Here is a 15263-nt window from a genome sequence, read left to right on the forward strand (position 1 = left end):
GCTCTTGGAGATGCTGGAGCTTCACAAAGTTGTGAGAACTAAGTTATTTTTAGCACCAGTTTGTTAAATACTTAGAGCTTCAGGTTCGCACATATTTGCTCTTCCCTGAGGACTCTGATAATTTCTACCAGCAATGTTCATTGTAGATTTGTTAATGACTGTGAGCTTGTATTTATTTCTTGATAAAAGCAACCGTCCTAGGAAGGAGGAAAGCTACTTACTCTTGTTGTACACCAGAAAAAGAGTGCTCATCCCCGCTTGTAGGTGCTCGCCAATAAGGCATTCTATCCGCCAAATTCCAACTTTGGATGGTAGCATTTCCACAGTCTCAAAAACACCTTTTCAAAAACAGAAGGAACAAAAATTATTTCTTTTTACTAAAAAATGACCATGAGATACATTGTTTCATGCAGAGCACCCAAGGAGAGCCACCTAAGTCAGTTCTACCACTCTTGGCCCCCTCAAAGCCAAAGTACTTTGCTATGTGACCCCGCCAATTTGAAGGTACTGAAGATTGAGCTCTGATAGCCCCCACTCCTGGGAAATGGGAGAAACGGGCTGGTGGGGGAAAAGGAGAGAGCCACTGCACTCACAGAGTGCCAAAGGTTATTGTGTTTTTTTGTGCCCCCCCCATCAACCAGATGTGAGCTCCCTGGGTCAGGGAAGTGAGGGTGAGGTCCTTGTGGACCTAGGCCACTAGGGCTGCCTTGAGGGCTAACGCAACCCAGCAGTAAGAAGCTAGAGGGGGTACCGAGGGGCTGAGGCACGAGTCACAAGTGACTCCCTAGAATAAAGGTGTCTGTCGTAAGTAGATAAGAACTGTCCTAGCATTTAACCTTTACCATTTCCATGCTGGAGTTCAAAGCAGCAGCCACGAAGGGGTTGGGAAGGACACACAATAAACGTAAGGCAGAGGAAGAGAAAGCTCAACCACACCTTCCTGCCCTTTCGGAGTGCACCCAGCAGTTAGGGGCTAGAGGCGTATGTGTGACATGAAGCAGCCCCAGGAGAGTTTATTACTGAAGAGTGAGCAGGAAAGTCACTGAAATTCTTGGAATTTTAACACAGAAACAGGGAAAGTTTGCTCCCACTATTAAACCTGTTTTAAAGGGGGCTGGTGGAGACCTAGAATAAAGCTGTGTTTTGATCAACACTGTGAGTCATGCTTATACTGGTTATGGACATAAACAATTCACCCCATGGAGAACTACTGGTGCATTTGAAATGGTGGAAACCCTAACCCTAACCCAGGAAAGTGCTGCAACATTAATTATTCATTTATTCTGTTCTATTTACTTTATAGCACGTTATCTGTATCTGAAATTATCCTGTTTATGGGCTTATTTATTTATTTGTTTTTAAAGATTTTATTTATTTATTTGACAGAGAGAGAGATCACAAGTAGGTGGGTGGGGGTAAGCAGGCTCCCCGCTGAGCAGAGAGCCTGATGCAGGGCTTGATCCCAAGACCCCGAGATCATGACCTGAGCCGAAGGCAGAGGCTTAACCCATTGAGCCACCGAGGCACCCCTCTGGGCTAATTTATTTATTATGTTACTTGAAAAAGTAAGTTACTTGAGATCAAAGAGTTTCTTGGCTTTGTTCATGGATTGCTTCCCCAGTGCCTGCACCATGCAAAGTAAGTACTCAGTACGTACAGCAGGTAGACAAAAAGGGCAGAAATTAGCTCATACCTGGGTAGAGGTTGTAGACTGCCATTTTATACTCCTCTTTCTTCCGTACAGTGAACACGTGTCCACTGAAATGAATAGAATGGATGTTTTCACTGCTGCCCATGCTGAGCAGATACCATCGAATCTTTTGGTCCTGAGCCATTACTAAGCCAGGCAGTGTGTCCATCACATAGCCATTGACTGCTAGAGGAGAACACAGAGAAGGCTATTGCAATCCATTACATTTTCTTTCCCTCTCCTCCAGTAAAAAATATTGATTCCTACAAGGATTCCACTCCTATACACACACTCTCAATTCACTGTCCAAGCCTCAGCCTGAGTAATAACTGGGGGTGGGGTATGTTACCATGGAAACGGTAATTTTCTTTAAGAGTGGGGTCCTCCTTCTGGATATTGCAGGGAGCTCTGCAGTTCCTTTCCAGGTTTTCAGTGAAGTACCAGCTCTTAGTCTCATCAAAAATAGTGAAAAACAGAGCGAATTCCTGCACTGTCACTTGTCGCCCGTGAGAAGGGTTCAGTGTATCGCTGCGGCAGATCAGAAGGGGTCCAATCAAGCCTGAGTGCACATCCTTCTCCTGAGAGAAAAGACATCAATCTTATGAACATGAATGCCCTCGCCTATGAACCAAGATAGATCTCTTATCAACTTCCATGCCACTCCAAACCAATCCTGATCTGGTAGGTTCCAGAGTGATCGTTCTCAAACACAAATATGATGGCACCTCCCCTATTGGAAGCTTTCCATTAAGCTTACAGTAAATAGAAAAATTCTCAGCAGATAACATGAAGTCCATTTCTTCTAAACCAGTAAGTGGCCAGTGCAATGTCCATCTGCTTACCAGATCAACATCAGAAAAATAAGCCCAGGCTTTGCAGTCAAACTCATCTTTAGTGGGTGCCATATGCTGCTGCACTGTCCAAAAGTAAATTCTGGTTTCATTAGGGTTGACAAACTTTCTTCTAGGTTCTGCTCCTTGCCTCTGATCTTCCTCATAAGAAATAAGGCTAGAATAGAAGGAGTAGGGACGAGAGGCCTGGTTTTTGAAAGTTACCTGCAGAGAAAAAGTAAATACAAAATTTAAAAAAGAATTTGAGTATCATGTTTTAGGATCATATAAAGTCCTTAGCTTAAGGTTTATATCCCTAACAGCAGTGCCTATTTTGGGTTTATCCAAGTTCTTAATGCCCGGGGGAAGTGGTACAGAGGATGGGTGTTATCAGGACCCAAACCTCACGCTCTATCTACGGAGGAAACTGAGGTATTTTTGAACTCTAAAATCTTTAAAGCATGAGCTCAAAGTTGCAAAAGAGAAAATTCCTAAATACTGAAAAGCTGTTCAAAAGTAAAAGGGAAAATATCACCCCAGGGTTTTCAGAGACCGTAAGCCCAAGAATCAACATGTGTGGTTCTTATGACAAATTCCAGGAATTTTTGGCTCACACAGTGCACCAAAATAACTTGAAGTCTACAGGAATTACTTATGGGTTAAAAGGTTAAGTGTTAAAAAATAAACAAATAAATAAAATAAAAGGTTAAATGTGAAGCAATTAAACTAAAAAACAAAGTTGAATGTATAAGTGATTTTAAGAAAAAAATCTTTGTATAGGAAAGGATTTTTATAAACATAAAAGCTGTGTGTCACAAAAGAAAGATTTATGGATTACTATCAGTAATTCAAACCTGTTTTATTTCAAAAATTATTATAAATAAAATTAAAAGATGACAAACTTTGGAAAATATAGGTTAATATAAACTGATAAGAAAAGTTCTCCCTCAAAAGGTCAAATGTGCAAAGGACATTAACAGATAATTCTTTAGAGAAAGTCTTAAAATGTTCACGTATATTGTACTTCTGGAATTTTACCCAAGGAAAAGGGTGTGACTGCAACATTATTGAACTAGTGAAAACATAGCAAACTATTTAAAAGGTTGTTCAAAGTAAATGGTTAAGTAAACCATAAATTCACATAATAGACTATTATGCCATCATTAAAACAAGATATTTAGAAAGTATTTCTAATGACACAAGAAATATTGACAATATGGGGTGCCTGGGTGGCTCAGTGGGTTAAGCTTCTGCCTTCGGCTCAGGTCATGATCTCAGGGTCCTGGGATCGAGTCCCACATCAGGCTTTCTGCTCAGCGGGGAGCCTGCTTCCCCCTATCTCTCTGCCTGCCTCTCTGCCTACTTGTGACCCCTATCAAATAAATAAATAAAATCTTAAAAAAGAAGAAATATTGACAATATGCTATTTAGTCCAAAACGAAGAGCTGTGATCTTGGGGTTGTGGGATTCAGCCTCACATTGGGATTCTTTCTCCTCCCTCTGCCCCTCCTACTCTTGCTCTCTCTTTCTTTCTTCCTAATATAAATAAATAAATAAATCTTTTTTTTTTTTTAAAGAAGAGGTAAAATTATACGTTGCATAATTTTGAGCACATAAAGAAAAGAATACATAGGACAAAGAGAACATACACCAAAATGGTAGTTATGGGATTATTTTTCAAATTTTTGATTTTCTATACTTTAAAATTCTTGGAAAGTGAAAATACATTATTTTTATAAATAGAGACAAAAATATATATATAGGATTAATTTTCTTATAGCTTCATTGTTCTAAACTCACCATGATATTGTCTTCAACTTCTGCTCTTATATATGGTCCCAAGAGTCCCAAGTGTTCGTTTAGTTCTCCACGGTATAAGGGCTGAGTAAAAGACCCATCAGTAAATTCCTGGAAAACCACCTTCTTGAACTGAGGGACATCCATACCTTGAGCCCTGGGGGAAAGAAGCAGAGAAAAAACAGTATCTTCATGGATCAGGTAGGTAGAAGCACCCAACATTCTTGCCCTCCCTGTATTGGAGACACTTCCATAGAGTGATGACGAGCTGGAGCGAAGAAGGGGTTAGTCCAGATAACCTTCAGGTTTCTGATTTGGGCAAGTGGCTGGACAGTGATGCAGCTCACTGAGATGGGCAACCCTGGAGAAGTAGGTGGGGGTATAGAGTTTTAAACACACGGGACATCTATGTAAATTAAATTGACAAATACAGAGGTTGAGAGCTTATAAAAGAGATCTAAATGAAGATCATGCAAAATTGAGACACTATCCAGACCATGTGAGTGGCTTATTACAGCTGATAATCAATTTCGTTATGTCCTCATCTTATAGGACAAACAAGCAACATGTTGCATAGGTAACCACTCCATCTTCCTGACATACTCTCTCTCCAGGCTTCACTAGTGTAGAAGTTCCTCGAAAGCAGGGGTTTTGTCTGTTTTGTCCACTGCTGTACTGCTGTATTCCCAGCAGCTGGAACAAGTGCCTGGCACATTGTAGGTGGTCAAAAAGTATTTGTTGAATGTTAAATTCATGTAGGACTTATAAACAAATTCTGAATATTAAACAGCCCCCAGGTTTCAATCCTTGGACTTCTTCCCTTTACTTAAAAAGAAATCTGGGGGTGCCTGAGTGGCTTAGTAAGTAGAGCCGGTGACTGTTGATCTCAGAGTTGTGAGTTTAAACCCCACGTTGGGTGTAGAGATTACATAAACAAACAAAAACAAACTTTAAAAAAGTTAAAACATCTGTTAGGGGGCACCTGGGTGGTTCAGTCATTAAGCATCTGTCTTGGGCTCCAGTCATGATGCCAGGGTCCTGGGATCCAGCCACGCATTGGGCTCTTTACTCATAAGGAGGCCTGCTTCTCCCTCTCCCACTCCCCCTGCTTGTGCTCTCTCTTGCTATCTCTTTTTCTCTCTGTCAAATAAAATCTTTTAAAAAATCTGCTGGAACTGTGAACTAAAATTATATAACAAAGTACATAAAACCAAAGTGCTTTTGGTATAAAAATGCAACCACTATCCAGATCAAGAACATTACCAGCAACACAGAAGGCTCATGGCCTGTGCCTTTCCAATGACATTCTTCCTAACCCTAACCCCCGTTGTGATATTTATGATGGTTATCTCTTTGCTTTTCTTTATAATTTTACCACTATGTATATATACTTCCCTAAAGAACACAGTTGAGTTTTGTCCATTTTGGCAAACCATGTTGTATACGTTCTTTTGTTTCTGGTTATGTGATATAGTTTGTATTCTGTTGTGCAAATATACCAAAATTATGAACATTCACTTCTAATTTTTGCTGCTTACACGTAGTCCTGCTCCTGCTATGAATCTTTTTTCCCCCAGCTGTGAACATTCTTATACACATCTTCTGGTGAATGCATGCATGCATTTCTGCAGGGCACATATCTAAGAGTTGAGCTGCTGAGCATTTGTATGTTCTGCAGTGTTCCCACCAAGCAGGGGGTCCGATGAGGGTCTAAGCCCAAAGCAGACACCCAACCGACTGAGCCACCCAGGTGCCCCAGCAGTCTTTTACTATTAAGTTTAATAGCCAATCGAGATTGTTCTGAGATAGTTTTTCCACCACTGATTAAGACTGAGGTCACCGTTATTAGGGATTACATTCATTTAACTTTTTGAGCAGACTTGGTGACCCTACTAGCCACAGAAGTCTTTGAGACACCACAGCAATGGTCTGTCTCATTTTGTGAAGAGCGAAATGGCCCAGAGGAGGATATCCAAAGAAGCACCCAGTACATATGCACTTGACAGGAACTGGAATTCAGGGTCATCTTCCAACTTCTTCCCAGGACACTGATCAATCTTCTTCAGCTCAGCAAACTTGCATTGTGAGGTGTGTAACAATCCAGCACACATGCATAGCCAGCAATGATTAGGCCCAGACGGTTCAGGGTAATCACTAGCTACTTTCACCGGCGGGTCATTTTTGCTGTCACCAGCCATACTGCTACAACAAACGTCTTTAACAGATACATTCCTTTTTTAAAAATTTTTAAATCTTCTTTTTTTAAAGATTTTTTAAATGTATTTGACAGACAGAGATCACAGGCAGGCAGAGACGCAGGCAGAGAGAGGGGAAGGGAAGCAGGCTCCCTGCTGAGCTAAGAGCCCAACACGGGGCTCAATCCCAGGACCCTGGGACCATGACCCGAGCCGAAGGCAGAGGCTTTAACCCACTGAGCCATCCAGGTGCCCCAACAGATACATTCTTTATTTTAAGATTTTATTTTTAAGTAATATCTATACTCAACGTGGGGCTTGAATCTACAACCTCAAGATCAAGAGTCACCTGTTCCACTGACTGAGCCAGCCAGGCACCTCTGACAGATACATTCTTAATATCAAAGCCCACACTGTTCTCAGGAAAAGCTTAACTCAAAGCTTCATGGTGCATTTCAACAGACTTCAGTTGTAACACGGACCAGACTGGAGCAAAGCTTTGAGGACACACCTCCACTCGGCTCACAGGGAGAGTACCAGTACCACCAAGTTTGTGCACGTCCTCATGGGGCAGACAAAAGGCCTTGTCAGTTGGATGATCTGCTGACAGGAGGCCATCTAGAGTTTCAAGCAGTTCCACTGGAATAGCCATCTATTTATTTATATTATTTGATTAACATCTAATGTATTATTTTTTCAGGGGTACAGGTCTGGGATTCACCAGTCTTACAAAGCTATCTTTGTGGGCGATGTCTCATTTCTTGTTAGGATTTGGCTCCAGCATTTTGTCATCACTCCAGCCAGAAACTGGCACAAATGCTACTGTGCTGGGGTTGTAGCCAAATTTCTTAATATATGTGCTGGTTTCCTTAACATATTCCTTGTGTCTCTTCTGACAGCAGGTGGCTCAGTGGAATCCATTTTGTAAACCATTAGCTGTTTCACACCCAGTGTGTCAGCCAGAAGGGTCATGCTCATGGGTCTGCCCATTTTTGGAGATGCCTGCTTTAAGTTCACCAACAAGAGCAGCAATAATCAGGACATCACAGTCAGCCTGAGATGTGCCTGTACTCACATTATTGATGAATGCTCTGTGTTTTGGGACATCAATGATACTCACATAATACTTGCTGTTCTCCAGTTTCTAAGGGGAGATACCAAAAACCACCACACTCACTTTTGGCCGTTTGTCTGACACCCTGGCATACTTGAAGGAGCTCTTTGCCATCTCAGCAGCCTCCTTTTCAATGGTTCTTAGGTAGATCCCACATTTATAGATCAGATGGCCAGGAGTGGAGGATTGGCCCAAATTTATGTGCCCAATGATGATAGTGTTGATATTTCCAATTAAGAGGTGGTTTTCCTTTCTAAAATAGGGTTTTCCTTTCTAAAATGTGTGTGCTCGGCTAGTCTCTCTGACACCAATTTTCCTTCATTTTTCTACTAACCTCACTGCCAATCCTTCTCTGTCAGCTTCACTGGTTCTTCATGTCCCTGACCTTTAAATGTTAGAGTGCTCTCGGTATCAGTTCTTTAAACTCTCCTACTTTTTGTTTACACTCATTCTCATGATGGTCTATTCTTATGCAGATAAAATCCAGTTGTATATCTCCATCTCAGATACCTTCCTTGAACTTGAGATTCACATATAAACTCCCTACCTTAACAGGTACAAAATTAGTCTCTTAATTTCTGTCCCTTCCAAAAACCTGCTGTTTGTCTAGCCTTTTCCATGGCAGTCAATGACCATTCCTTCTTTTTAGTTCCTCAGACTCCAAACACTGAAGTTATTCCTAATTCATCTTTTTCTCTCACAGCCACACCTCTCCATCAAATAATTCAATTGGTTTCATTTAAACAACAACAACAACAACAACAACAACCACCAGAATTTGACTATGAACTGAGTATTGAGTAAGATGAAAATGAACTGTAATGGAAAGCTGGAGATGGTTGACTAGGAAACTGGAGAGGTCAGCCTTCAGTGCATAGTGCAGGATATGGTTACAGATGTCAGTAAATGTGTTGGAAGTCTGGAGGTTCACTGCACAAGCATTAGCTATGAATGAGAAGGGCTGTTGGAGAATGGATAAAAGGGGCTGGAGATTTAAGGAAAAAGTAGAAAATGCAAGACAGGGGTCCAGGACAGTGGGAAAGTCAGCAGACTAGGGCAGCACTCTATAGTTGCTATGCAGAAAGAAGGGCCCATTTGAGGTAGAAAGTGTTCTTTTTCATTCCTCAGATTTGTTCCATTCACAGGGCCTTTGCATTTCCTATTCTCTCTGCCTGGAAACATCTCTCAGAGCTCCATCAGCTATCCTCTTACCATCATTTAGGTCCCAGCATCCTCAACCTCTTCACCTCACACTTCACTTTTTCCTCTTGCCTCTCTCAGAACCTTTTCACAAGACCAAGACTATTCCTCCAGCTCATAAGGTTGACTTTCTACCTGCTCCCCACTGATGCTTCTTGACCCTGATTCCTATACCTTTTTGTAAGCCTCTTTTCTCCTCCATCTCACTAGAGTAAGAGTCTCATACCTTCTGGATGTGTTATCCTCTAACTCTTATTGTGGGTATCGTCATCTAACCATCTCTTTACTCCTTGGCTTCCTCTAGACTTTGCTACCTGGATCTCAGGGTTCTCCCTTCCTTTATAAGCAATCTTTGGAGTCTCATTCCTGCAGATAATCTGTGCCTTTTTCATTATTTCAGCACCTGGGAAAGTCAGATGTTGCAATAGCAGGCTAGAGGAAAAATCAATGCACCCATACCTGTTTCTTAGTAGAATATGGGGAGATCTACTCACCCATAATCCCAGAGACGCTCCACCGCAGCAATGAAATAGTGTCGTGTTCTCTTCTGAAAGCTGCGGAGGCCCTGATTTGCATCTTCGCCATAGATGTCAAAATCTTCTCTCTTCATTTCAATCGAGAAGGTGTCATCATACTCAAATTTTTCTTCCTCTGGCTGAGGAGTACTAACGGGTATTTCCCTTTGATGGCGTTTTGAGACTGGTGGGTTTTGAGAGCACAACCTTCTAGTCCCTCCTTGCTGTGCCCAGGTGGCTTCTCTTTGGGGCTTATCTCGTTCTTCATTTATTTCTGCTTTTGAATGATTATTTTCACAAGGGCCCAGGGACAAAATGGTGTCCTTTCTCCTAAAAGCTGTGTTTTTCTGTGACTTCTTTTGGGATGTCCACTCTTCTCTTGGTATCTGGGTAGCAGAGTGGTCCTCCCAAGCAAGGGGACCCAGCAGCTGGGAGGGAATCTTCTCAGAGCTTTCTGTTGATTCCAGAAAGGGCGCTTTTCTAGGTCTGTTTGTTTTATTCAGTTTAACAGGTCTCTGGGTTTTCTGAAGAAAGATCTTTTCCATGAGATCCAGGTGGCCAGGAGAATCATTGCTGGTTTTTGTAGCCAAAGAGTCTTGATGAACATGAATTTTAGGAAGTAATTCAACTTTGCCAGATGTTTTACACAAGTCTGGTTTTAAGAGAACAGGGCTTTCAAGTTTCTTGTATGTGGGTTGGTTTATGGCACTTTTCCCCATGGAGCTGAACTTCCCTTGACCTCTAATCATTTCTAAGGTTAGGAAGGCTAAAGAAAGGTTATTTCTTCTGGCTTCTTGTAAGAAATGACTGCTTTCTTGGACCCCAGAACTCCTCTCCCTAAAGGTATAATTATAGGCTGATGCTGGAAGATGAGAGGAGTTGTCTTGGGATGAGATCTTGGTCAGATCTGTATGTCTAATTGATGGAAATGCTGATACTCTTGCAAAAGGTAACGCAGAGTCATTCATTTGCATGAGGCCATGATTTCTCATAGAACAATCTGATAGGAGGGACTGAGTGATGGCTCTTTTTTCTTTCTCATTGTACTCTATCTGTGTGAGGGTGCCCTGGGTCAAATAGGTCATGTTTTTGGACCACTGTGTTGAGGTGTCATTCAAAGTTACCCTCCTTTCAAACTTTATTTCTTCTAGTGAGAGTTTGGGTTGTTTCAAAGCCCGCTTACCACGATGAGTAATAAGATGCTGACCTGGATTAGGAGAAATCCTTGTAGGGCTTGGAAACCTCTCTACCATTTGATTTGTTTGATTTCCCAGACCTTCCAAGTTTGCTTCTTCCCTTATTTTTGAGAAATTGGCCATGTGACTCCCTTCTCTATGTGCAGAGTCATTTAATGACCTGGTGTCTTGAAGTGCTGGAGTGTGTGGCTGCTCATGTGAACCTTCTACATTTTGCTTTGTGTTTAGTGAGAAAAGGTGTTTCAGGAAATTCTTAGTGCCAATCACTGTATATACCTGAGGCAATGCCACATTCTCTTGGGTTAATTTTTCCTTTCTTTCTATCTCTTCCTGAGATTTCTTTTCTTGATTGTATGTATCATTTTCTTGGACATTAGCCAAGTTAGTAAAAAATATGCTCTTGTTCTTTGGAAAAATCATCTCTTTGAGTCCAGTGTCCTTTGTAAATTCATCCTCTCCTATTACCACCTTCTCCTCTGACAAAAAATTATGATCTTTCACAGATTCTTCTGATCCTAAAGACGTTAACTGCTTTGGACTGGGCCTTTGCTCAGAGCGTAGGGAGTTCTTGCCATGGGTCTCTTTTATCCAATTTGCTGAATCTGGCAAGAATGGTATCTTGAAGAATGACAGATCTGGATTTTCCATACCTAGTGGCATAGAGTCCTCTTGTTTTTGGTGGGCCATTTCCACATTTTTTGATGAAGTAGTTTTGTTTGACACATGATTTAGCCCCAAAGCTGTAATATTTCTCTCCATAAATGTTTCATTATGAACCAAAGAAATCACTTTTTGAAACTCAGTATTACTTTCTAATATAGTGTCTTGCCAGACTGATGTACTGTTCTCAATAAATAGTGTTGAGACATCAACATGAGTCTTTCCATTAGTTGTTGAGTTAATTGATGTCTTGTTCATCTTTACCAAGGAGATATTAACTTTGAATAAAGCATTATCTTTGACTAATGAAGCAGGTCCACTAACTCTTTCTTCTTTAAATAACCTATTACTCTCCATTGATAATACATTTTCCCCCAGTGAACCTTCTTGACTATTCATTAAAGCTGCTTCTAACAACCTGGAATCATTATCTCCTTCACTCAAGCCCAAAGGTACACTGGACTGAATAAGGTGAGATGAATTTACAATGGTGCCTAAATGACTATTAAAGTGAACTGACATATTTGGAGGTTCTAAGGAGCTTGTCTTTTCAGTACCTGCTGCCAACTTCTCTGATGAAATTGTTGGTGAAGTCATTAGACTGTCTGATGAACTAGAAATTTTTAAATCAAGTTTATTCACCTCTACTGTTGCAGGTGTCTCCAAATTCGCATTTAATCTTAACTGCAGTTCTGGCTTAGGAGTAAATACTCGGTCCCCACTGTGATGGAGCTCTGGTCTCAGACTTGCCACTTCAGATGCGCCCTTGTTTCCTTCTCTTGCTCCAAGTAAATGATCCTCAGCTTCATGTGTGGCTTCCTGGAAATCACGTAAGAATAAATGTGGAGAAGGGTTCTGTCCCAACAGCATCAACAGATCGCTAGAGGAGACACTTTGTGCTTTAAGCAGCTGCATTCTTTCTGCAGACTGAGGCTCCATCTTCCCTATGTCATTTTCTGGGCTTGTGGTGGCTTTTAATTGCTTCTGCTTAGTGTTAGGGTGCCTTGAATTCTGGGAGAAGCTTCTGGGTCCAATGATGTTGTTTTCATTCAGCAAGGAAGTTGGAATATCTTCATATATGTCCTCATAATAATCACCAGTGTTCCCGTTACAACTAGAAACCTTCAGTAAGGCTGTCATGCCTCTGTTTCGAAAGTCTGAATTGTGGCACCCCAGAACCCACAGACCTGGAGATGAGGAAGAATAAGACTCTGGTTATTTACAACCCAGGTCCCAAGCAAGTTATGTATTAGTTGTTCTCTTCTATTCCCAGATAATGAAAAAATACTAGTCAGTACCATTGTATTACAGGTCATCAGGTTAAATCCCTGGCACATAAACAGTCCAACAATGGTAGTGAAAGTGGTTTTTACACTGCCACTATTGTGGTATATCTGTCTGTAATCACAAGAAAGGTCTGTGATTAAAAGTTAATAGATATCAGGATAAAAATGGAGAAATGTAATTAGCACACACAATAGTGGAGAGTCTTTTAAAGATACCTGATGTGTATTTTTTTTTTACTTATGTTTATGCATCTACTGGAGGCAGATGCAGAGGAGGAGGGAGAGGGAAGGGGAAGGAATCTCAAGGAGACTTGGTGCGGAATGCAGGGCCCAACATGGGGCTCGATCATACACCCTGAGATCATGACTTGAGCTGAAACCAAGAGTAGGATGCTTAACTGACTGAGCCAGCAGGCGCCCCCCACACAGAACTCTTTGATGATGATAATGACTTAATTCATGAAACTTTATGCAGCTAGCTATTATTGCTATATAACATAATTGCACAGGTTCTCAGAGTTGGGTTGCTTGGGTTCAAATTCTAGCTCTACCATTTACCAGCTGTGTGACTTTGAGCAAGTCAACTAAGCTCTCTTAGCTCCAGTTTTCTAATTTATAAATGATGCTAATAGTATCTATGCTATCGTATAAAGTATTCAAATCATATTACACATGAGTAGCTTCCACTGTCATCAATTTCAGGATAAGTAAGCATCAGGGAGTAGGACTTAGGGTTAGGAAATACATAATATAAAATTACACTGCAAGGCTAGCAATATTAATTTCTACTATGAACAGGAGTATTCAAGTGAAGGAATTTCATAGTGGTACAGTAGATGCATAAACATAAGTAAAAAAAATACACATCAGGTACCTTCACAGTCTCATCATCTTGCATGACATTTGCAAGCAAAATCTTAAATGAATCCAGCTTTCCCTCTAAGGGAAAACTCCCCCTACCCCCAGTATATTTCCCCAGAGACCTGTAAGATAATGGGATGCCCACAGAAAAGGTTTTTCTGGTCAAATGCATTTTGGAATATTGCACTCTAAGTGCTGCCAGATAACCAATCAAGTGGGAAATGAAAATACATTTTCTATCATCAGAGATTTAGAAAATCTACCTCTAAAGCAACCACTGTCAGGAAGTGATGAGGGTATGTTTTCTACCATAACAAAGGAGTGTATAATATAATATATTAATATACAAAGGAGTGTATTGTGTATTAAAAAAAAAACAGGATGACATGGGGTCCAGGAAATGGACACCTTTCCTGAAGAAGGATGAAGGAAAGTCCCAAGTTAATAATTGGTACCCAGTCAATTCTAGAAAGAACCAGCCCAGACAGAAGGAGGATGCATGGGTCTAGGAGGTCAGATTCTAAGTAAAATAAATACATTGTATGATAAAACTCTTGGGAACAAAAAGAGAGTAACTAAAGGGAAAACATAATAAGAACCGTAAAACAAGTAGAAGTTTCTATAAAACAAGTCATAAAAATAAGAAATGAAATCTTATTTGATTCCATAGTGAATGCAAGTTTGTGGATTGGGAGCCTAATTTCATGACATTTAAAGGATATTTTTGATGGTGTAAAACAATGTTAGGTCACAGGACACAAGAATACAAATTCAAGGGGCTACATGTACCCTGATCTTCACAGCAGTATTATCAACAGTAGCTAAACGATGGACAGAGCCCACATGTCCACTGACTGACAAATGGATAAAGAAGACTGGGTGTATATATAACGCACTATGACTCAGCCGTCAAAAAGAATGAAATCTTGCCATTCACAATGACGTGGATGGAGCTACAGTGCATTATGGATAATTGCAAAAAAACTCATTATTGAGTTCATTTCCTCTGGCTACATACTCAGACACGGGATTGCTGGATCATTCTATTTTTAATTTGTGAGGAACCTCATATTGTTTTCCAGAGTGGCTGCACCAGTTTACATTCCGTCAATAATGCATCAGCGTTCCCTTTCCTCTACATCTTCACCAGCATTTGTTATCACTTGTCTTTTTTTAATAGGAATCCTAACAGATGTGAGGCGATATCTCATTTTGGTTTTGATTTAGATTTATATTTCTTTATAATGAGTGATGTTGAACACCTTTTTATATACCTATTGGCTATCTGTATGTCTTCTTGGGAAAAATTTAATGGTATCCCTTAGGTTCACAGATCCTTTTTCTGAGTTATTTCACTTTCTTCTGTTTGATTAAGTCAGAGGAAGAAAAATATCATATGATTTCACTCATTGTATTTTTTAGCTCCAGAATTTCTTAAATGATTTCTCTTTTTTGAGCTTATTTCGTTAATGTACTATTTTCCTAGTTTTATTGAATCGCCTGCTTGTGTTCTCTTGTATCTTGCTGAGCTTCCTTTAAAGAGTAAGTCTGAGTTCCTTCACAGGCAACTTGTAGATTTCCAGGTCTTTGGGATCAGTCGTTGGAAAGTTACTGTGTTCCTCTGGTCGCATCAGGCTCTCTTGCGGCCCTGCAGATGTCTGCACATCTGAGGGAGCAATCACCTCCTCCAGTCCGAACGGACTGACTTGATTGGGAATGACTTTCACCTGTGGGTGGCTCGGTGTGTGCTGTCTGGGGTTCAGCAGCTCCAGGTTCAGGGAGGGCACAGCAGCATCATTTCTATGCAGCTCTGTCAGCTGAGGTCAGTGTTGGTGAAAAAATGGAGGGGTGGGGGGTCCTTGGTGGCCAGAGCTGTGTCTGGTAGCAGTGGTTGTTAGAGCGGTTGGACTCCCAGGTGA

At 40.9% G+C, this 15263-nt stretch overlaps 1 protein-coding gene across 2 annotated transcripts in view; it reads right to left on the bottom strand.

Annotated features, from left to right (window-relative positions):
- F8 (coagulation factor VIII) overlaps window positions 1-15263 on the bottom strand; it is a 110654-nt gene that overhangs the window by 30827 nt on the left and 64564 nt on the right. Inside the window, exons 14-19 of one of the 2 annotated variants that reach the window (XM_032330388.1) lie at window positions 9321-12384; window positions 4321-4474; window positions 2533-2745; window positions 2040-2268; window positions 1694-1873; window positions 222-338 (exon numbers count right to left, since the gene is read on the bottom strand). In XM_032330388.1, the coding sequence (XP_032186279.1) occupies window positions 222-338; window positions 1694-1873; window positions 2040-2268; window positions 2533-2745; window positions 4321-4474; window positions 9321-12384 (3957 nt within the window). Of the gene's footprint in view, window positions 1-221; window positions 339-1693; window positions 1877-2039; window positions 2269-2532; window positions 2746-4320; window positions 4475-9320; window positions 12385-15263 lie in introns of both variants that reach the window. The other variant, XM_032330387.1, reaches the window with a different exon arrangement.

Source organism: Mustela erminea, chromosome X, assembly GCF_009829155.1.
Source record: "Mustela erminea isolate mMusErm1 chromosome X, mMusErm1.Pri, whole genome shotgun sequence".
In the NCBI taxonomy this organism is placed as follows: domain Eukaryota; kingdom Metazoa; phylum Chordata; class Mammalia; order Carnivora; family Mustelidae; genus Mustela; species Mustela erminea.